General features: G+C 41.8%; 1 protein-coding gene across 1 annotated transcript; it reads left to right on the top strand.

The window, feature by feature from the left end:
* The first annotated feature begins 13,353 nt into the window (after nucleotides 1-13,353).
* Nucleotides 13,354-22,296, top strand: ABRA (actin binding Rho activating protein). The gene is made up of 2 exons (XM_019551838.1): nucleotides 13,354-14,153; nucleotides 21,198-22,296. The coding sequence occupies exons 1-2, from the start codon at nucleotides 13,423-13,425 to the stop codon at nucleotides 21,673-21,675; spliced, it is 1,209 nt and encodes a 402-aa protein (XP_019407383.1). The 5' UTR covers nucleotides 13,354-13,422; the 3' UTR covers nucleotides 21,676-22,296.
* The last annotated feature ends 736 nt before the right edge of the window (nucleotides 22,297-23,032 follow it).

Below are 23,032 nucleotides of genomic sequence, written 5' to 3'. Positions count from 1 at the left end.
ACACCAGCAGGCAGGACCAGGGCTGAGAGTCGCATTGCACTGGGGTGAAGCCTTGGCATTCACAGCCACCTGGAGCCAGGCTGCAGGGGGACATTATCCCTACTTCTTGGCCTTCCCCCCCGCACCTATTGTGCAGACCCTGGCTGGGAGGGGCAAGGACAGAGGGTTCGATTCCTTGTCTCACCCCCCTCCCCTGCTGCACAGTGCCAAATGGGTGGGTAGGGCTCCAGCCTCTGCTGGCATAGTAGGGAACACTGGGCAGAAGCAGCCCCACACACCCACCCGCCTGGCACTGTGGGGTCAGTGTCCATCTCCCAGACCCCCGAATAGCCCCAGGCAGCCAGGTGGGCAGTGGGGGCTGCTTCCACCCAAGGTCCCCAACTGTATCAGGCCAGAGTCAGAGCTGGTGCCCATGGGCTTGCCACCTGCAGCTGCTGCTGGTGACATAGGCCTGATAGAATCAATTGGTGTGCTGAATCAATCCGCAGGCTGTATTTTGCTCACCCATCATATCTGCTTTTACATCTGAACTGTAGATCATCAGAATGAACGTAAGTTCTATTAGACTTAAACTCATTATTAAGTGCCTTAAGAGACTCCTATTCAGAGCCTTGACAGTCTTGGGGAAAAAATACCCCACCTCCCCAGTCCCCATCCAACTATTTTTAATAGTTCATTTGAAACTTAGTATCTGGTTCTTGATGTCCCTGGTGGATATATGTTTTGACAGGTTAACACAATAAATGGACATTTTTAAAAAAGTTATCTGCCAAAACTTCTGCCCTATCTGCCATTGGATAGTGTGGACCCCAGGGTTTAATTTAGCTTTAGCTTTTACATTACCTCCACTCACAAAATGGCACAGCCCTAGGGGAGAATCTTAGGGGGAAATGTTCTATCCAGTCACGTTCCTGGTACAAGCCTCTGTCTGTGAATGCTAACCAACACATCCTTTAAATGTGCTGTGCAATAGTTTTCCCATATTATGTGGTGAGAAGTCCTTTGTCTTTTTGTTATCTCCCTGCTATATGTAAAAGCCCCTGGACTGCATCTCTTTCTTTCCTGGATAAATCTGGGGGTGCATGAAGTGGTCTGCCAATAGAATTCCCCAAAGAGAAAAACAAGCTAATAAAATTTGGACAAAATTTCTTCTTGATGAGAGAAAGGGAAGAACAGATCACCTGTGTAAGTCAGTTTAAAATTTTTCCCACTGTTAATAAAGAAGAAGTATGATAAAGTGAATGTTAAGAGCCAAAACCATCACCTTCTGCCACAAATCTGAATAACTTGTTCTCAGGGAGGGACTGTTCACTCTGGAGCCACACCACACTTCTTGTCTGCTAGAGTCAATATCAAGAGTACTGCTCCAAGTTATTCAAACGTCCTTCAAATTGTTGCCTTGTGGTTTCTCTTTACAGAAATTTTCAAGGAAGTTCCTGGGGATATTCTGGATGTGTTACATAATCCTCTTTTAGGAAACCATTACTGTACCATTCATATTATGCTCCACAGTCATCCTGTTAGACAATCTAAGAAGCTAGACAGCATTAGATTAGAGGTCAGGGTTACTGAGCTGCTTTGTGGGCCAGGTCAGGACTAGCACCCCTGTGCTGTGTGCAACACTTGCAGTGCCAGATCCAGCCCATCCAGCATGCACGGGCCCTGCCCCAGGGATTGTACTCAGTGTGACTTACAGGCTGGACCTAGCACTGTACACAGCACAGGGCCTTGGGGTGTGGGCTGCATACACTGCCTGCACCAGACTGGCCCTGTCTGCTGGCTCCAGTGCTGGTCTGGAATGAGCCTCAAGCTGTCAGTGTATGCTGGAGTCAGCATTCAGGGCCCTGCGCCCTGAAATCCCCACGCTGTTTTCTATGCTAGCTCCAGTCTACACACTGCATGCAGCGCAAGCCCTATGCCAGCCTCCTGTGCTGCATGCACAGCAAGTCTGGGGCCAGCCATGCCAAACATAGTAGAGAGGACTGGACCAGTTGCATGTGCTGAATGCATCACTGGGGCCTGGTACAGGACACACATTGCATGCCTGACCTGATCCAGACCAGCCCCACAGTTAGCATACAAAAACAGTCTGGCAGGGCACCACATGCAGTGCATGTCCTGTACCAACCCCATGCAGTGACATACCGTGGGTCTCCTGTGCATGGGGGCCAATGCTTGCATTTGTGCCCTCCCCCACTCCCATCCTTCACGTAGCAATCCTTAAAGTCACATCGTGCGATAAGAACTCTGAAGGGTGCCGGCTAGCACCTCTCCCCCAGGCCAGCAACTGGGGGCCATGGCCCCCTCCCACCCGCCACTGAACCAACGCTGCGCTCGGTGCTGGGTCTAGCCTACACACTGTATGGAGTGCATTAGGCCAAGGCTGGTGTATGCTGCATGTGGCAGGCAGGGACAATCCAAGACCCACAGGCTCAATCATATGGCCCCACAGGCCAAATCTGGCTTAGGTCAGTACCTGTGAGCAATATGATCCAGTGCACAGAATATGAAAGGTAATAAGCCAGGATCTCTTCAGCTTTAATCCCATATACTATATTGAATAGCTCTGTGGCCTTTGGCAATGAGGTTCTAATCCACCGTGAATTACCTATATCCCTTATGCAAGAATTACCTGCACCTCTGAAAAATAGTATCTTGAGCTGAGTACCAAACACTTGTGAAAATGTGTTTGGATAAACATTTCCTCCAATTTTATGGGCTGAACTTGCTAGCAATTTTCTGTGTTGATCTCCAATTTATTTAAGTGATCTTTAAGATAAAAGCCCATAAATTCTGATTTCTCAGCTCCATTGAGAAAATGAGGAAGCTGTCTCCTATGGGTTAAAATGTATTGCCTGGTATTATGAAGAGTTTAACAACTAAATCACATATTAACATGAACCTGTAAACCTAGTAAATGCTGAAGCAGACTCTTGGGAAGCCTTCTGAGAATTGTCTTATCAATCATACAGGAGAATTGGGGTAACTTGCATGTCTCTGTGCAGTTCAGTTCTCTCCAAATGCTGCTGCCAGGACTTATGCTTGAAGCAGTAACATTTCAGGAATTCAGTTTTTCACCATTAAACATATCAGATTTCATCAAATAGTTCAACAAATAATTCAGACCACCAAGATCCGTCCTTGTGTTCCCCACTCTCCTCTGATAGAAATTTTAAAGATGAACTTTTGGACTGCCATTTGCTATTATTTACTACAAGTTTTATATGCATTTGAGGTCAGTTCCTTAAAGTAACTCACTTTAAAAAAGGAGGCAGCACTACAGGTAAATCTAATTCATTGTAAATTTTCATCAAAGTTAGTTCAAAAGGCCCTTGGCTCTGCCATCCTTGACAGCTAAAGTACAGTTGTGAGCATTGGAAATAACCACATGACAGTGTAAATACCAGCTGCTGTGTGGAGAATTATCATCATTCACTTCTTGACATTTAACGTCAACTAGGCTCACATAAGTATCTTGGTACAGCAGCATTTGCCATCATAGTCTGGACATGGGGCTTTTCACTCATTTAAAGAAATACAAGGTCTAGAGACTACCTTTACTCAAAATAACACAGCTGTATGCTGTTAAAACAGTTTGTGGTTAAGTAAGAAATAATAAATAACAGCATGTCCTGTCCTCTGGAGTGGCATGTGAAAGAAGGGACAGCTGATAGACTTGATAGGACTCAGGAGACTTCATTTGGATTACCCTCAGGTCAAGAATCACAGCTGCAGAAAAAAGCTCAAGCGTACCAATGTCACTTCTTGAAGGAGATCCCCAGCAAGTAAGAGGAAACAGCAAGAGTACAAATCAAGAGGATTTCTGCATCATATGAGAGCTGCCTGCAAATCTAGGGTGTAGTGTCAGGCTGTTCATTGATTAAAACTGAAAGGAAATTTTTGCTGCCCATACTTTACTTTTATCGGTCATCTTGCATACTAGATGAATGTATGATTTTTTGCAGAGAATCTTTTGTCTTTCTCTGGTACAAGCCATTAAATCTGTTCCCCGCAACTTCCTTCAAGATAAGAAAGTCACATGAGAGTAGAATTTGGGACTGATAAGCACTTAGCAAAGATATCACCTAAAGTCTCTGCCCACAATAGGCTTCTTTTCTGCCTATGAACATTTATGTATATAGAATATTATAGAATAAGGTGGTGTTCAACAGATGGTGGTCTATTAAGGAAGGCATTTCCTTAAATGAGTATAAGCAAGTACAATAAAATATTAAAATAGATAGTGAGGTAACCGTGTCTATCTATTTTCAGTCCTAAGCATTCAGCAAGCATCACGTGGATCTCCCCATACCAAGAGACGCTTTAAAATTAAGAAAGTTTAAAATTTAAGAATGTTGAGTTCCTTTCTAAATTTGCCTTTGGTTCAGATTTTAAATTCCTTTTTGTAACCAGGAAAACTGAAACCATCATATTTTAAAAGAAAATAAAGTTGAAATTCTCAGAGTGATGCAATTCCCAGAACTGGAGCTTCAGAAAAAAACCCAAACAAACAGATATTATGGGACTTGCAAAACAAAACAAAAAAAAAATCACAAGAATTAGCGACCTTGCCATAGATTAAATATAGGCTTTATGGACCACATGAAAAACCTCTGATAGTTCAAATGAATGTGTCTGTGCATATTATAGCAGAGTGTAAGTTTGTATGTGTTTGGCATATATTAAATCAAAGTTTAAACAGTTTTGAAAGGAAAAAAATGCAAAAGAACATCAAATGATGAAATAACTGGAAGAGATAATATGACTTTAAAAAACAGATCAGTGATGACACAAGCAGTGTTAAAAAAGAACATCAGTTTTGCTGTATCCAGCACAAGCACTGCAGTTTAACTCAGCAGGAGATATTAGAAAAGAGATATTTTGAAGCAGATATTTCTCTCTCATGTTTTGGCTCTGAAAGATGGTCCTGACATTTGAGAGTCTGAGATAAGAAGGAAACGTGCAGTTGAGTTGAACTTAACGGAAACAGAATACTACAATACATGCTAAAGGTGCCATTATTAATTAATACTTGGAAGCCTGTAGATCTGATTATACTGTTTCCCTAGATGTTACTATAACTCCTAGATGTTGTTGTAACATTTTTCTCCTTGGAGAATTTCATCCAATTGATTTCAGATGTCTATTTGTCATCGTTTCTTTCCAATCAGTGTTTGTTATCATAGAAACGGCAAGAATTGGAGCTATACACAGCTAATTAAAGCTCTCTCTCTCTCTCTCTCTCTCTCTGTCTTTCTTTTTAAGTCATTCTGATATAACTCCTGCCTATCTTAACCTGGAGCATAAAGAGTGCGAGTAGATCATACTTCTAAAATTCCAGGTTTTCTGAAGAGGAACAGTGTTTAGAAGCAGCAAAGATCAGTGTCATACACTGAAGACCACAAAAGGATTCTGTAGGTCTTGAGCCTCTTCTTTGGTAACCTAAAATACGCTCTCATAGAATAGATCCTAACTGATCTCCAAGGTGCTTCTAGTATGGCAGCAGGGGCCTACTTTTTTGGCAGGTGAGCCGCAAATTATCTCCAGGTCCTCCGTGAGTGCCATTCCAATCCACTTCCACTGCCTGATCTGCTGCTCTGCTATCTTCTCCCTAACTTATCTGCCACTATGTAGCCTATCCCTTCTCTGGTCTGCTGTGTGCTACTTACACCATTTGTGGCATGTATGCTGTAGGTTGGCCACCTATGCACTATGCCATCACAATGCCTAAAATTAGCTGTAGGGGGAATCCCGATCAAGACTGCCTAGGCTTTTGGTTTATTAAATGGGGAAATCCAGGAGCTCCCAGGTATGATCCTGATCATCTAATCACTCAGAAAAAAGTCAAATTCGAAACTACGAACAACATGGAGAGAGTCAGAAACCCCCACAGATAATTTAATCAATTCAACACATGACAAGCAAAATGACCCATGATATTTACAGGATACAAACACTTTGTTTTAAGCCAATACCATCTCAACATATATGGAAAGACTTCGCTGATAGCGATAACAGATAAAAAGGACATGATCCAAAGGGATAGAAGGGCTACATTTCCTTGAACTCTCAAATGTGTGGTCATTCCCAGATTTGTGTATTAGATGAAACACAGTTACAGTAAAAGCTGTGTTAACTGGCACTTTATTAGCCAGAAAACTCTATTAACTGGCATCCGAGCGACGCGGCAAAAACGAAACTGGAAGTACCACTTCCAAGGGACTTTCCATTTTGCTGCTGCGAGTTGAGTTTTTCTTCACCGCTTTTTTGGCCCATGGCTCAGGGCAAAGCAGCCTGCACAGGAAAAAGCAGCCTGTGTGGGGCCCCCCTTCCTGTCCCCCGGCACACTAATGCTGGGGAGTGCACTAGATGGTGCACTTTTGATTACCTAGAATATTTGATTAACCGGCATCCCCCATTCCCGGGGGATGCCAGATAACAGAGCTTTTACTGTATCTATTTTTATGCTTAGTAATGATATAATCAGTGTGAGTTCTAAAATATAAGAAAATGCAGAACTCTGACCAGTTGCACAGCTTCTCCATGATTTGAAACACTGTACTTAATGAAAAGAAACCTCAGTGGTCTTATCTTCCAGATTCTGTTGATTAAAACAGCTGGGTATACTTAGCTACAAAAAAAAGTTTTGTCCTCATTACCCATCACTGAACATAGAGGGCAAAAGAACTTGTTGCTTTCTGGACACATAAATTGGTTTAGAAATGAAATTTCCTATTTTAAGATATCAAAAATAATTTATGTGCAGTATGTTTCATAAAGTAAAACACACAATGAATTATATATGTCTATAAACATTGTTATGACAAATGAGGATTGCCTAATTGGCACTGCAAGAGATATTAAACCCAACAGAAAGGATCTTAAGAGTCCATCACTGACAAACCAGTCTTTCAGATACCACTAATGTTCCAGAGAATGGAAAGGAGAAATACAGTTAAAAAAGTAATAATTAGGTACACAGCAAAATCTGTCCATAAAGACTCTACAAATGAATCATCTGACACTGGCAATGTATCTGTTTGATCCAGAAAATTAAAGGTAATAAATTAGATATAGCAATTCAAAACTAACAAGTTCATAGAACCTGAGGATATCTGTTCCAAGATGTCAAAGGAGACTAAATCCAGGAAGGGTATTATGTAGGTCAAGGACAAACATGATACAGCTCATTAAACAGGAAACTTTGTGACTGAAAGCAAAGCAGCACTACAATTGAACAATGTCTGGCCCACTCATCCTTTTACCTTCTTCATTTGCTATCCCCCTGTTTCTTTTTCCCACATACACACATCAGTAAAACACCAGCCTCATCCCAGAACCCTCAAACTCTTAAAATTTTCTAAATGTAAATTCCAGTGTGTATAGAGTCTTTCACCCTTGCAAGGTGGACAAAACCAATTTTTATCCATTGGAAAATATTTGACAAGATACTGATAAAACTGGGGGAAATGTTAATTAAATTAAAGTCAAAAGAATAAATTAGTTAATTAATATGCTAGCTTTCTCAGTAAATCACAACTTCACTTTTTCTGCAAAGCCCTTTTATTTCAGACTGCAATGTGCTATGACTATTTTGCTAGTATAATTCAATTTTTAAGATGTCTGGGAAACCATTTTCAAATGTTATGGGAAACAAAACTAACACCAAGACATGACCAAGACTAATTCATTTAAATTTTAAATCTAACATACATACATTGAGTTGCTTTTAATGGTAATATGGCAATCACAGATAAAGTCTGTAGCCACACATCCATGGCTGCTGCTTTCTCTAGCAGACATTTTCATAGTTCAGTTATTGTCACATTTATATAATTAGTTGTTTTGTTTTGCATCTTCTCTCTTAAATTGAAGGAGCAACAGAAATCACAGAATCATAGAAAATTTGGGTTGGAAGGGACTTCAGGAAGTCATCTAGTCCAATCCCCTTCTCAAAGTAGGCCCATACACAATTAGATTATTCCAGCCAGGGTTTTGTTGAGCCTGACCTTAAAACCTCCAAGGATGGAGAGTCCACCACCTCTCTAGATAACCTGTTCCAGTGCTTCTCCCTCCTAGTAAGAGAGTTTTTCCTAATATCCAACTTAAACCTTCCTTTCTGAAACTTGAGAACATTGCTCCTTGTTCTGATATCTGTCACCACTGAGTACAGGTTAGCTCCATCCTCTCTAGAACCACAGTTCAGGTAGTTAAAGGCTGCTATCAAATTCCTCCTTGGTCTTCTCTTCCGCAGACTAAATAAACCCAGTCCCCTCAGTCTCTCCTCATAAGTCATGTGCCCCAGCCCCAAAACATTTTTGTTACCCTCTGCTGGACTCTTTCTAATTTGTTCACATCCTTTCTATGGTGGAAGGCCCAACACTGGACATGGTATTCCAGATGTGGCCCGACCAGTGCAGAATAGAGGGAAGTACTTACTTTCCTTGTTCTGCTGGCAATGCTCCAACTAATGCAGCCCTGTATGCTGTTAGCCTTCTTGGCAACAAGGGCATACTGCTGACTCTCATCCATCTTATTGTCCACTACAGCTCTGCAAAGCTTTGGTCACTGATTCGATTTGGCAGAGATTCGGCCTGATTCAGTGGCTGAATCTCCGAATCCGAATTGAATCAAGAGACTGTTTAATATCTCTGAATGGAATCGGAACCCACCAAATCGATTCAGAGAGATTCAGAAAGATTCAATGGTTCAGACATAGACACAGCTCTGAATGATTTTTCTACATACCTCAAGGTACCAGGCAGCTCGTGAATGTTGAGATGCTGGGGTAGATGGAGTGTCCCACAGGAGCACTCGGGGGGGCGGGGGGAGGGGGGTCTCCAGTGTGCTCAGCAACAGACCCAGAAATGGACCAGAAGCACTTCTGGTCTACTTCCAGGTCTGCTGGGGAGCACATAGGGGAGCTCCCTTGTGTCCCCCTGGCTTAGCAACTCATGCCTCCTGGGCATGGGGAGGAACTGGGGTCCCCCCGCAGCCGATCGTCAAGTCAGGGAGGCATGGGGGTGCCTCCTGGTGCTCTCAGCAGCAGACATGGAAGTGACTTAAGTGCTATGAGCAGTAAGTTGCACCTTGGAGCTATAATTTATCTTTCAGAGCATTGTCATATTAAATAAATCAACATCTGATCTGTTCTAGACAACACCATTGTACAATTAATCAGCTTAAATATCTGTACTCTCAGAATGCCTGCAATATAGATATCTCAGGGGGAAATTTGACAAGTTAGCAATTAAAAACTGGAATAATTAAATAAATATTCTTTAACAATTGTCGTGAAGTATTGATGTTATTTGTAGGGGTGAGGTTTGTGTAGAGGTATGGATGTGGGGTTTGTGTGGGTGGGGTTTGTGGGGAGGTGTGGGTGGAGGTGTGAGGAGTTCATGGGTGGGAGGTTTATGGGTGGAGATGGGGGGGCTGTGTGGAGGTGGCGGTCCCCTTCCTGCTCCCCATGGCACACAACCCACTTCCCCCACAGCAGAAGCAGTCAGCAGTGGACCCTTGGGACACTCATAACCCACTGCAGACAGAGGCCCCCAGCAGTGCACGGTGCCGCCTTAGACCTGGGGGCTACATGTGGCACACAGTGCCAGCCCAGTCCACTGGCACATACTTTTGGGCAGGACCAGGCTGGCTCCTGACCCGGGGTTCCTCGCACTGCGTGCAGGAGCTGTGCGGCATCAGGCTGGGCTGGTTCCTGCCTGCATGTGACTGCCACATGCAGATCAATGCTGATGTAGCATGCTGGAGCAGCAAGGGCCTGCAGCGGGCATAAAGATGCTCTGGCCAGGTGCTAGAGCGTCTCTTTGGTGGACCCAGCCTTCAGTTGCTTTGCAGCATGTGCCTGGAACACACCCTGCACTGTTTTTTTCTGGAGTGTTTTCTTTGATACCAGGATTTCCTGCCACTTTGCATCCAGTTGCATGCCACCCCTTCCCTTGCTCCATGTCTGGCTGCTGGGGGTACGCTGCTCCGTGCCCAGCCACCAGGAGTACATTGATCCACAAAGGTTGAAAACTCCTGGATTAGAGGATGCCTATGAGCTACCAATGTGTTGCAACTACGGAAAAGACAAGAGCAATCCTAGGATGTATCAGGCAAAGTAATTCCAGTAGAAATTGAGAAGCATTTATGCCAAAATACAAGGCAGTGTTGAAACATCATGTGTGGACAACTCTGGTCATTCATGTCTGAGAAAAATGAGCTCAGACTAGAACAGGTACAGAGAGTGGCTACTAGGATGATTGATCACAGTAACACACAACTTGTTGCAAAAGACTAAAAGAAAGAGTGAGTGAAAAGAACAGTCATGGATAAATTTAAGCAAAATTAGGAGGTTTCTAACCATCGGAGAAGTGAGGTTCTAGAACAGGATTTCATAACAGGAGGGACAAACAACCTAAAGAGTTTTAGGATGGCGTTTGTTAAATTTATGATTAGAATATAAACCCATGAGCAACGTAGTCAGTCATGATATCAGGGCACTAGGTTTGGTGACCCGGAAGGTCCTTTTCAGTTTCACATTCCTGTAGTTCAACTTGTATTTGTTTAGGGTGGTAACATTACTATGTAAGAGAAACCCTATAACATAACCCTTATGGTATCTTTCTGGCTAACTGTGTTATTATTTACATGTAAAGCATTAATTATTAACAGTAAGACAATATTCAAAAACATTATATTCTTCTAGGTAATAGGTAAAAGTCACTCCCATCAGTATGAACATAAGCAGCCAAAAAAGGGAGTGCTACCCTGTATGTTAACTAATTAAGTATATCATCACTCACAAGCATCCTACCCTGTAGTACCAGGCCCAGAACTGTATAAAGTGGACCACATACACAAAGTATGGGGTGAAAAAGACCCAATCAGTATTTGTCATGTAGTCTTGGGGGAAGACAGACGGAGCAAAAGCAGCCAAAAGAAGAACCTCTGGCCATTCAGAGAAACCTTCTCCAGTTTTGATTGGGTTTTCTCTGCCCTGTGTTGATTGGCTGTTTACACCAGCCATTCCCCTCCTTCAATCTTGGCACCTCAACTGCACTCCATACTTGATGCTCTGACCCCCTGCATCCCTGCCCCCTCACAACTTCCCCATTTTTTCCCTTTCCATTTAGCTTATCATCTAATTCACTTCCTTCTCGCTTTGTGAATCAAGGAAATGAAAAAAGCTTGTTACCATCACACTGTTCACTCTGCCTCTGTATTATATCCATTCCTCCCTCCAAGTGCCTGTCCTGCCCACTCTGATTGCAAATGTCTTGGGACAGGACACATCTGCTATTCTGTCAATACAGAAACTCCCTTCCTTGATTTGCCCTTAGACACTATGCTACAACTCCTCAAGAAAGTTGTATCAATATAAAGCATAATGCCTTTTAAGGTTCATGATGAAGCAAAAATACTATAAGGTTTTATAATTATTTAAGTTATACAGGATACTGTTTCTTTTGAGAATACAATATGGTCAGTATTAAGTACTAACAATGGGGTATGTCATTCTATCAGTTTTGAAGAAATGCTCCTAATTAGATTAATTAAGAATTCTGCCTAAAAACCAATGGCACAATATAATTAAGGACAAAGGCAAGCAAGTCCCTTCAATTGGATTGGGGTAGTGCTCATTATTATTTACCAGCAGGGCTTTGTACAATTCCAGATTTATCTTGGGTATAAGTTCACGGAAGCCAATGGAATTGCTCCATGTGTGAATATGCCCCTTTGTGTCATTTGGAAAGTATTCTGCAAACTGTTAGGTATTCTGGATGGAAAAAGTGAAGCTATTTTCGTTTTCTACTTTGGAAACATAGTAGGAAATAAGATATCCCTGAACTGTATCTAAGGAAATCTCTGTTGTGTATTGTTGTATAATATCATTTTCTTAAACACAAGTTTGCAACTGCTTCCTTGGTGGTTTAATTCCTCCTATACTTTGACCAAAGTCGTGCTGGATTTTGTCTGCATCATCAGGTAATATATGATTTCAGGAATAAGAAGAGTTTCACCTTTTGAAATTCTTGAGGCAACATCGTGAATCTTTTAAATCTTAGATTTCTTATTAGTATTTGTAGCATCCAGAAGCCCTGATCAAATGTCATGGTCTCACTGTACTAGGTATTGTTGAATCATATAATAGGAGATGTTTCCAGTGCCAATGAGATAAGTCAGACAAGCACTAATAGATAGATGCTAATATAATGGATAAAATCCTTGAATAATTAAATGTCTACTGGATTTCCTTGGGTTTAACCTGTAGCATGGATTATACTATCATAGTAGTATCATAGTAGCTAGAGTTGGAAGGGACCTAAACAGATCATCAAGTCTGTCCCCCTGCCTTGGGCAGGAATGGATGCTGGGGTGATATAACCCCAGTCAGGTGTCTGTCCAGCCTCCTTTTAAAGACCCCCAAGGTAGGAGCAAGCACCACTTCCCTTGGAAGTTGGTTCCAGGTCCTAGCCACCCTAACCATAAAGTAGTGCCTCCTGATGTCTAGCCCAAACCTGCTCTCTATCAGCTTGTGGCCATTATTCCTTGTTACCCCATGTGGTGCCTGTGGGACAGGGCATCTCCTATTCCCTACTGATCCCCCCTGGTGAATTTGTAGACAGCCACCAGATCCCCCCTCAGCCTTCTCTTGTGGAGGGTGAACAGGTTCAGGCCCTCTAGTCTCTCCTCGTAGGGCCTGCCATGCTGCCCCCCTGACCATGTGAGTGGCCCTCCTCTGGACTCTCTCAATACTAGCCACATCCCTCTTGAAGTGCGGGGCCCACAACTGGACACAGTACTCCAGCTGTGGCCTGACCAATGCTGTGTAGAGGGGCAGGATAACCCCCCTGGACCTGCTTGTGATGCAAGTGATTATTAAAAATAATCTGTTCAGAAAGTATATCTAAACTATCATATCCAAATGAAACATCTGGGTTAACACTGTAGGATTAAGACTAAATTTCATACATAGCATTATGTGGCTCAATGTCTCTGGGATTGAGCTTTCTGTGAAATATCTTTGCCACAAGTCAAACACTTCTTTAAAAGCTTGGTGTCAAACAAACTGAGGACAGAACAGCCCCCTAGGAGGGGAAATACAGCAGCTGGTAATGTCCACCAGAGCTGCTGCAAAAGTGTATGCAGACTGTGTCACCCTTGTTTACCTTTTCCAGTGTCAATACACTGTGATGAAATGCAAGCCCTGAGGTTTTAAAAAAAGAATGCTGTCATAGCAAGGGTACTATATCTTCATGAGAAATGCTTCACATAGTTTCCAATATCATCAACTCCCTCCTGCGTCTATTTAAATCCCTGTAGATCTGTTTTCTGGAAGCTATTCACTTTAGGAAGCTCATTCACTAGGTGGTTAACATACAAGGCAGAGAAGCAGCACCACCAGCATCAAAAGACAGCATGCCTCCAGAAGAAAAACCAAGAGCTACAACCACTAAAAGGGCCATCAAAAAGCTCCGAACTGCCAGCCTTGTCATCAGCTTAGCACGAGGGTGGCAGCAGTGGGCAAATGATCACAACACAAAGCAAGCTCAGGAGCCCTCAGGGTGGGTGCCCAATGCAGAAGAAAAAACAACTGACCCACCAAAAAAAAGATTGTCCCCAAATTGGCCAGTTTCTGCTAAGAAAGGCCAAGGGAAGGCTGAGGAAGAATCCCCAACAAAGGAGTCAGTGACAAAAGGGGATGCTGAAAAAGATTCAAGTGAATCTGATGAGGCTCTGAGGAAGCTCAACATTAAAAGCAAAGAAGTGACCAAAACAGTTGTAAGTAAACTCTATGAAAAAGGGAATGACATTAGCCTCCTCAGTAATAGATATGAGAAAGATAATGAGAGCTCTGAAACAGGCTGGCACAAGGAGGAACTGAGTGCTATCGACAAAACCCTCGCTGGCAAAATGTCTCCTACAAGAAGGAGAAAGTGCTCAAATCTGGTGTCAGAACTGACCAAGGGCTGGAGACTGATGGAACAAGATGACAAAGTTCAAGAGTCAGAGCTGCAGAAGTGCCGAAACGACAGCATAGATATAGAAGACAGTGGCTATTGGGGGGAAGCAGAGGATCAACTTGAGCAAGAAGACAGTGACCAGGAAAAGGTGACCACTGTGAGAATTAAAAGACCCATGGCATCACTGTAAGTAAACACACGCTTCCTTGGGTGCTACCTTGGTGGTCAGTGGTAACAGAGACAGGTCTGAGTTTCCCTGAGGAAGAGGGGAGGCAAGAAGAAAATGTCTGTGACTAAGAAAAGGCCAAAGGGAAACTATCAAATTCTAAGGAAAGGAGAAAAAGGAAAAACACAACCCTCCCTTCCTTTTTTCTCTGTCTCCCACCTGAACTGGCTAGCACAAATTGCATGAATTGTTGCATGAATTGAAAGGACAAGTATTTCTAAAAGAGGCAGCAAGTTCCATGTAGGAAATGCGAACTGTACTTAGCTTTGGTATGAGTTTGTTGCCTAAAGCAAAAATAAGGCTTGTAGTTTTCAAAAGGGAACAGCAATTTGAGGTTTCAGTGTCAGACGCTGCCAAGGATTTAGAGTTTCATGAGTCAGTACCTGCCCCTTTGGCTAATTATATGCCCAGAGCCACCAGTTACTTCAAGAAATTTCATGTGCTAGACACTAGATTTGGGCACATGCTGCATGCAGAATGAGTGTTTGTAAATACGTCCTCAAATAAAACCCACAAAATTCAAATCAAATTCACTTTTAAACTTTCACTTCTTACATCTGGCCTTTTCTTGACCACCATTCAGCAGAGTATTTAAGCATACGCTTAAGGGCCAGATTACTGTAGGGTACCTATGGACCTTTGTCCCACTGATTTCACGGAACGTAGGCACGTAACTATTTGCCCTTAACTGCTTCATTGAATAGCAGTGGACTACAACCCATTCTTGAAGTCAGGCACTTGTTTTGGTGTTTTGCTAAATTAGGGTCTGCATGCTCAGTACTGGTAAAATCTTAAGCCACTCTGGACAAGCCAAGCATATTTTGAGCATTTATGAAAATAGGATTTTTTTCTGTAAACATCTATTATAACTCAGAGACTGGGAACTGGCCTTACTGGGATATTTAGTCAAGACTGATACAATGTGTTTGGTATTCATCTACTGAATTCAATACCAAGTATGAATTGTCAATTGTGAAATCCCCAGCAAGTCAGAAAACTACTATCATCAAATGTTACAAAATAACATTTCATCCTCAGAAACAACCTGACATGTAGGAAGATCTCTTGTAATCTGCTGGGAGGAAAACACCAGGAACAGAATCTGTTATTTAGTTTAAGAACTGCAGCATATTAAACACTCTTTTTAAATATATGAATTAAAAAGCAAGTCCAAATCTTAGCACCAAACTGAACTTTAAGAAATATTCATGTGTCAGGATTCCAGTTTGCAGACTACACACAACAACTGCTTGTTAATTTTGGACTCGAGTTACCAAATAATTGAGACGTTTGAATCCAGACTTGATCAGTAGCAAAACTCACAGTCACTTCAGTATCAGCAGGATTTACCTACAAAGCAGCTCCGATAGAAGCAATAGGTTCTGACTGAATGTCTCAAATGTGCTGAAGTCAAAAAACTCCATAGGAGGTCTCCCATTGAGACCTGTAAAAGTAGACTACAGAGACTTAGACTGCAACCTGCCCTTCCTATATATAGTCATTTTCCTATCAGAAAAAAAAAGATGAACAAAGCAAAAAGCACTGCAAAAAAGAAAGTATAATGAAAAAAAATACTTGGTACAAACCATGCATTGCAATGAGCACCTGGTTTTGCTAAAGAATACCACATGAAAGCATGCAAGCATGAGTAAGTTGTAAACTTTGAATCACAAAACTTGTAGAGCTGCATGGGCTCTGCTAAATAATAGATATAATAATAGAAATTATGTAGAAATAGAGCGACAGAAAATAAATAAATAAAAAAACCCAAAGGATAATTTCTGGACTGCTCCAAATGCCTAGGGAACTTTGAATAAAGGTTAAAATGTCTATGCCCTATTACATGGCCGTGGACCACAGAAGTTGGTAGCATTTAGGTATTTAAGGGTTAGAGTCTCAAATGCATCTAACTTACGTAAGAGCTTAAGTCTAATTCATTTTTGGTGGGCCTTAAACTGAAAAATAAGTCACATGCTTTTGGAAATGTAAGTCCCTTCCAGCAGAAGTAGCAGAAGGAAACAATCATAACAAGTTTTAAGATGGATAAATTTGTGAAATATGTTTATGATGGAGTTGCCTACAATAGCAGGGATTGGACTCAGTGACCCAGAGGTCTCTTTCAGTCCCAAGTTACTTACCATGTTAATCTTTAAGTGCTGGACAAAAAAGTTAGTGCAAGGAAAGCCAGGGAGTGAACTTGTAGTAAGTGCCTGCATGTCTGCTATAAATGCAAGGTAGCTAACCTCAGTTTCACCGAGGGAGAATCTACCATGCATTTACAACAGGGCAGAAGATGTCACATGGACAGTTACCGTGGAATAACTGATCTGCATGCCCTACTGTGTCTCATGGTAACTTGTGTCCTCAAACCCAGAGAATCCCAATACAAGACACTTTAGAGTCTCTGAATTAGACTTTTTGTAATGCTCATTCCTCCACCATTTTAATGATGATCCGTTAGTGGATCCTTCATGGAGTTTGCCTTCTGCTTTAGGTTTCCCCGAGGGAGGAAACATTTCTGTAGTGGTGCCCTTTGCTGTTAGAAGTCATCATCACCTAGCAGGGTCTCATTTTCCACAACCTATCACAAGTTGTCATCTCTACCAAAGCCAAGGAAGCGCAAGTTGAGTGTAAAGCACTGTTAAATGAGACCCGCAGTGTTCTTCCACCCACTTTAAATTCTCTTAGCATAAATGTAAAGGAGCAGCAAGATTTTGAGGCAGGAGAGATTCAGGCCTGTGGGTTCATATGGCATTCTCATCACAATTTCAAAAATTGAAACTAGAGCTGATGGAGTAATGCCAAAACAGATTCATGGATATGTCTGCAAATAGATTCTGCATCATTGCTATAGCTAGGGCCATGTGTTTAGTTATCCAGAGGTATTTAACACAACCAACCACTACTCATTAAAAGGCCCATGTGTTTCACATCTTTTTGCACAAAGAAATAGCTGAAAATTCATAATAGAAGGGCTTTATAAACTATTTTTCATTCTTCTATTTAAATTATTCAAACCAAGGAGCAGAACAATACCCTATTACACAGGTGACCAATCCCATAAATAGTAAATGGCTAACAGTCAATATGAAACATGTCTCAGGTAACTTAGAGGCTGAAAACTGATCATGCATTGTATTTGGAAAGTAGATGCGAATTGTCCATTCTCAAAATCAGGATGTGCATGTGGAGAATTCACAAACTTAGTGAATAAAGGGTAGATTTGCAAGGGATATTATTTGCAAAGAATAATGTGGCCAGCTCTAGTTGAAACCCAAACAAATTAAAATAAATGTATTAGTAAAAATAAAATATAACTGTAGCAAAAAGTACCTATCTTTCTGCTGTAGTCAGCTGAACATTTCAAATATTTTCTCATACATCTAACATTAATGCAGTTAGCTAGCAGAAGGGAAAATTAATCATATTGACTGAGGTGAACATGACTCCAGTAGCACCTCTTATATTACTTATATCTCTCTGCTTTACTGAGATCTGCCTAGACGAATGAGGCAGATTATTAGAATTGGATTTTTAAAATGCTTATTTTTAATAACAGACAAATCTTTCTTTCTTTATTTGGTAAAAAAAGAGACAGTCTCCTATTTTCCCCTGAGTGCTAGGAGGAACACTCAGTGCCAGTAAGTTTTTCTCACATCAGCACCCTCATCCATGCCAGCAGTAACTTTAGTTGGAATCAGGCTGATCCCCCAGTAGACTGAACGCTAATTCTACAGTCTGGCATAATAATACTTAGTCTGCCCCTGCAAGCAAGACAGCTACAGCAATATACAAAACTGCAACAAATAAAAAAAAAAGATTCAAAATTCTGTGTTAAGCACTCAGAGAAACCAGGGAAATGATCATGTGTAGACTATGCAAAAGAAAACAAGCCTCTTAAGGTTGCCTAGAGCTCACATTCTGGCTAATAGACCACATTATTATTACTTATAATGTGTTAAGAGGCTCTAGTTTGAACCAGGAATCCACTGTGGTAGATGTGAAATGCACACAGGAAGACAGGTTCTCTGCCCTGAACAAAAATAAGAGAGAAAGTGTTTGTTTAAAAAAAAAGGTACATCTAGAAGTCAATGTATTTACTATGAAGCTCCTCAAAAAAGCAGACAATAGAAATAAAAAGAAGTGTGCAAAGCAGGTAGCGTTACACTGGAGGATGTATTGTGGAATACGTATGGTGAGAATTAAAATATCGCAGCAGGAACAGAAGTTAAAAGGCAAACGTGAAATACAGTGATGCTAATCTAGGCAGCCCGGGAGGAGGCTAGAATGGAAAGGTGATCAGAGCATTCAGTTTGAAAAAGGATCAAGGAACTAAGTGGGAACAGAGGAGGGAAGAGAAAATGCATAAGACACCAAGTAAATAAAAGACTGATACCAGACTCCAGAGTTAAGCTATATAACCTTCTTCACTTCCCCTGAATGCTCAGATTCCTACTACAGGATCATGGTAGGTGACAAAAGGGAGAGGACACAATCTTTATAACGATGAAGGGACAGCCACTATCCTTGGTGTTTTCTGCCCTTCAGACTCCCTGGAGGCTGTCAGAGTAAATTACTGTTGGCACAGTCAGCATTAATTTGTCCTGATTTTTTTTTCCTCCACCAAGTACCTTCCCTTTTTGAGATCTTGGGAAAGTAGGCAGTCAGGATGCTCAATGGGATGTAGAAATGAAGCTGATTAAAGGTAGAGAACCTTTGAAGATCTCTGGAGAGCTACAGGTCCCAGGGACCAAATTCCCTTCATATTCTGTAGCAATAAAACATGAGGCTCTGACAGAAGTGGCAGCTGTCATGCAATCGGCTCCCCGAAAGCACTCTACAGCTGTGCTGTGACAGAAGTGCACAGCTGCAGAGAGCTTTGAAAGTGGACGATTGTGCGACAAATAAGTCCTCATGTAATGAGGGGATCATATGAAGGCACTCCAAAGCAGAGTGCCTTCATTAACTTCTGTCAGTCCTTGTGCACAATTGGGGCAGCCCAGCCCTGCCCCATGTGCTCTCTTCAGGAAGGGAGGGGGGATGAGCGAGGGGAAGTGCACTGCATGCTGGGGTTTGCCTGGCCTGAGCTGGAAGTAGGGTGCGTGGATTGGAGCCCCTCCCAGACCTCTCCCCAACTGGCAAACTCCAGCCCCAGCTTGCAGCACAGTCCCCCTCCCTCCTTGCAGACAGCACCAGAGCTGGGAGGGGAGGGAGGGGATAAGGGAGAGAGGCTGCAGGCAGACAGCTCCTTGGCTAGATCAGCTCCCAAGTGGAGCTTGACATCCCCGCTCCCCTCCACCCCCCAATCAAACACTGAACATCTGTAGGGCAAGGGGGTAGGGGTGCTCTAACTCATGGTGCTTTCTGTGAAACATCATGAGTTAGAGCAGGGAGCTACATGTCTGTCAGCACACACGGCCTCATGAGCTCCCTCCAGGGAAGACGATGAAAAACAACTCAAGGTGAAAAGCTCACTGTGTTCTCTCTCCCTATGTGTCACTAGCTTCTATAGGGGAATATATGGTCTGTTTGCTGAGAGAACTGCAGTTATGCATATTGTTATGCTCTCCTGCTACTGCCTTTCTGCTATGCATACATGCAGCATAGCATATGTACCTCATGTACCTAGTATATGAGGTACATATACTACCTCATACCCTTCTCTCATTTTCAATGATTCAGTGATCACTAAGCAAAGAAAGCAAAACAGTGCTTTAAAATGCTATGCGTGTAATTCTTCTGCACTTTGCACCATATCACTGGTACCTAATTCCACTGTCATTCGGGGGATGGGAATGAATCACAGCTTTGGTGCCCTCCACTGACAAAGAACCAAGAACTTTTCACCCATCTATTGGCTTAGCAGGGGACAGGCACTTGATCAAAGAGAAGGGAGTATGGCTGTATTGCTTGTATTTTGGTGCCTTGTGGCTTGCAGCTGAATATATAGAGTATTCAGGTGTGCCACAAGTTAACCCTGCACCCTCCCTGAATGCCACACTGCTCTCCTTCCCCTTCTCCTGCCTGATCTGCTGCTCCTTCTGCTGCCCTTTCAGTCACTGTGCTGCCTGCCGCCTTCATGATCTGCTGCCCCGCCACGCACACAGGCTGCCCGTGCCACTTCTGGCACTCATGCCACAGGTTAGCCACCCCCGTCTTAGAACATCCCTTAGGGTAGTAACAGCACCAGGGAATTCAAGCTATTTTTGCTTGCAAATCCTGATTGGTCCTTTGTGCAATATTACTGCATCTCAGGATAGCGCCCATTATCTATGAATGACATTGTGGGTGTGGACATTATAAGCATGCACAAAGCTGAGTCGAATGGGTGGGTGTCAGAACAATACTCGGTGAGATTCCCCTTCCTGCTAAAAAAGAGTCAGTTAAACTTGATAATGGAAGCAAAGTCTTAAATCTCATGTCTACTCCAGTGAAAGGAAGCTATTTTCCTCATTTTTGCTCATCACTTTAATCTGATATTTCTGTGCATTGTTGTTTTAATCAAAGCAAAATAGATGGAAAAAGAACAGAGTTTCAGATGCTGACCTCCAGGGTTTCAGTCCTGAATAGTTGTGGGGGAAATGTTTGTATTTTCCATTATTTGAATCTTCAGTTTATATTGCTTCAATTTCTAGGGCTCTGATATAAAAGAAGAATCAAAGAACTTGCTTTTTTAAGGGAGGATGTAGATTTGAAGAAAATGAGTTACAGGCACTTGGCTAATGTTGGGTGGAAAATTTGATTCCAAAAGTACCAATACAGAGTAAAGGTGGTATTTTATAGAACAGCGAGCTGGCATTGCTTTTAAGTACCACACTGAGACAGGTTTATTCAGTCCATATCTGAAGAGCTAATGTTAGAATTAGTGAAAATATGCCACCTAGTGTTAGTACTTTTGGTTGGATAAAGGCTGCATCTAATAAAAAGAAAAAAGGTAAATAGAACAAATGCTTCTTTAAGAGTGATGAAATGCTGAATCCAAACACCTTCTTTGTTTCTTTAAGTGCAAGCAGGTTCACAGAAGAACTTAGTAACAAAGCCCACAGGAAATACAGACCTGTTAACAATCTGAAGTGCAGATGGCAAGATTGGGCGGACCAGCATGTAATAATGCAAAAGCTGAATCCATTCAGTGAGGAATTCGACTATCAACTGGCCATGTCCACACGTCTTCACAAAGGAGATGAGGGCTATGGTTACCCAAAAGAAGGAACTAAAACAGCTGAAAGGGCTAGGAGAGCAGAAGCCCATATTCACCGGGAGATGAGAGACCTGTGCTTTATTATTGCATCAATGGCTGAGCCAAAGCGTGATGGCAAGATTCAGGTCACCTTTGGGGAACTCTTTGAGAGATACGTCCGTATTTCAGATAAGGTTGTTGGCATTCTCATGAGAGCTAGAAAACATGGGCTGGTGGACTTTGAGGGAGAAATGCTATGGCAAGGCAGAGATGATGATGTCATTATTACTTTACAGGCATAACGAGAAAATTCACCATCATGGTACAACTGGAAATGTGTCAGTTTTTTCTCAGTATCAGAGCAAATGTACTATGCAGTTGAAAAGATGCAGAAAAGATATAAAATAATGCTGCTTTACATTCACACAAAATTACTTCCTGTTACAGCAAGCTCCTGCTGTTCGCTTTGTACCAACAGGTTGTTCAGGATTACAAAGTTACTAGCTTAAAAACTGTGATACATGTGTTAAATTTACCAGAATAACTGAAAGAACAGAATTGACAGAGGCAGCTCTAGATCAATTCCAAATCTGATTTGCTTTCACATACAAGATCTTGTAGGTGAAATGCATTTCATTCTCATGCTGGATCAGAAGTGTACTGAGGACAGAACTTTGATCAGTCTTGTGATCTATAAAACTGACCGTTCAGTCCTGTTTCCAGATTTTACAATTAAGAAAGTAAAAAACCCCAGCTGTTTAAATAAGTGCCTGCAAATGGAGTTTGATTGAACCGGTCATTAGCATTTACTGTTACAGCAACCACATTTATTTCCTATTCTAAATATAGCCAAATGCTACAGCAGATAATGATGTGGCCACTATTGAGAGAGGCTGAAGTTTTAATGGGGAGGCCTGTACTTGTGAAGACAGAAGCAATGCTTGACTAACTATACAACCAGAATACATTATCAGTCTACCGTCTAAACTGGCATTTCACATTATGCACTACAATTATTTTCACATTAGATTATTCCAGTGAAATCAGCAGTAAAACTTCAGCACAATCAGTGCTCAAGGAGAGTTAAGATTGTAGAGCTAAGCCCTGTATGTCTTAAAGAAATTTTTATTCTCAAAATTGTGTTTTTATATTGTATAGTTTATAGACTATGCTCTACTTCGCTACAGTATTGGGATATCAATTTGTATATTAAGTTTACTGGATAATTTTGATTACATATTGTCTGAAGTATACAAATTTCACTGTAGACATCAGATATCAGGATAAAGTGTCTGTTTCGGAAGAAAAAAGTTTGGGAAAATAATTTATACGCAGTTAAGAATGAGGAGAAATGGAATGGCTTTCTTTAATAATTTCTTTCAAACTGAAAGGTCAAACATCTTCTTACAGAAGAAAAGGGCATCGAAACATTTTGTCTCAATAGACTAAAACAAAAGCTGCTATGTTATTGTTAAGGTACTCTAGTTTAAACTTCCTGGTGGGGGGGCATATATATTATTTTGCATGCAAATGAAACAGACCTCAGATGTTGTTAGGCAAACAATTCATAAACCAAATAATATGCTCCTATAGTAAATCTTGTTCAAAATGATATTACATTGTAATCACAGTAGCGTATTGTAAATTTAGCAAAGATGC

This window comes from Crocodylus porosus, unplaced genomic scaffold (genome assembly GCF_001723895.1).
Source record: "Crocodylus porosus isolate Cpor-Errol unplaced genomic scaffold, CroPor_comp1, whole genome shotgun sequence".
Lineage (NCBI taxonomy): Eukaryota > Metazoa > Chordata > Crocodylia > Crocodylidae > Crocodylus > Crocodylus porosus.
Note: the sequence above shows the minus strand (reverse complement) of the source record. Positions and strands in the feature narration are given on the sequence as shown.

Coding starts and splice junctions, on each gene's coding strand:
- ABRA (XM_019551838.1), top strand. CDS start 13,423: ATGCCTCCAGAAGAAAAACCAAGAGCTACAACCACTAAAAGGGCCATC. Junction 14,154..21,197: donor AAAAGACCCATGGCATCACT/GTAAGTAAACAC, acceptor TGTTTCTTTAAG/TGCAAGCAGGTTCACAGAAG.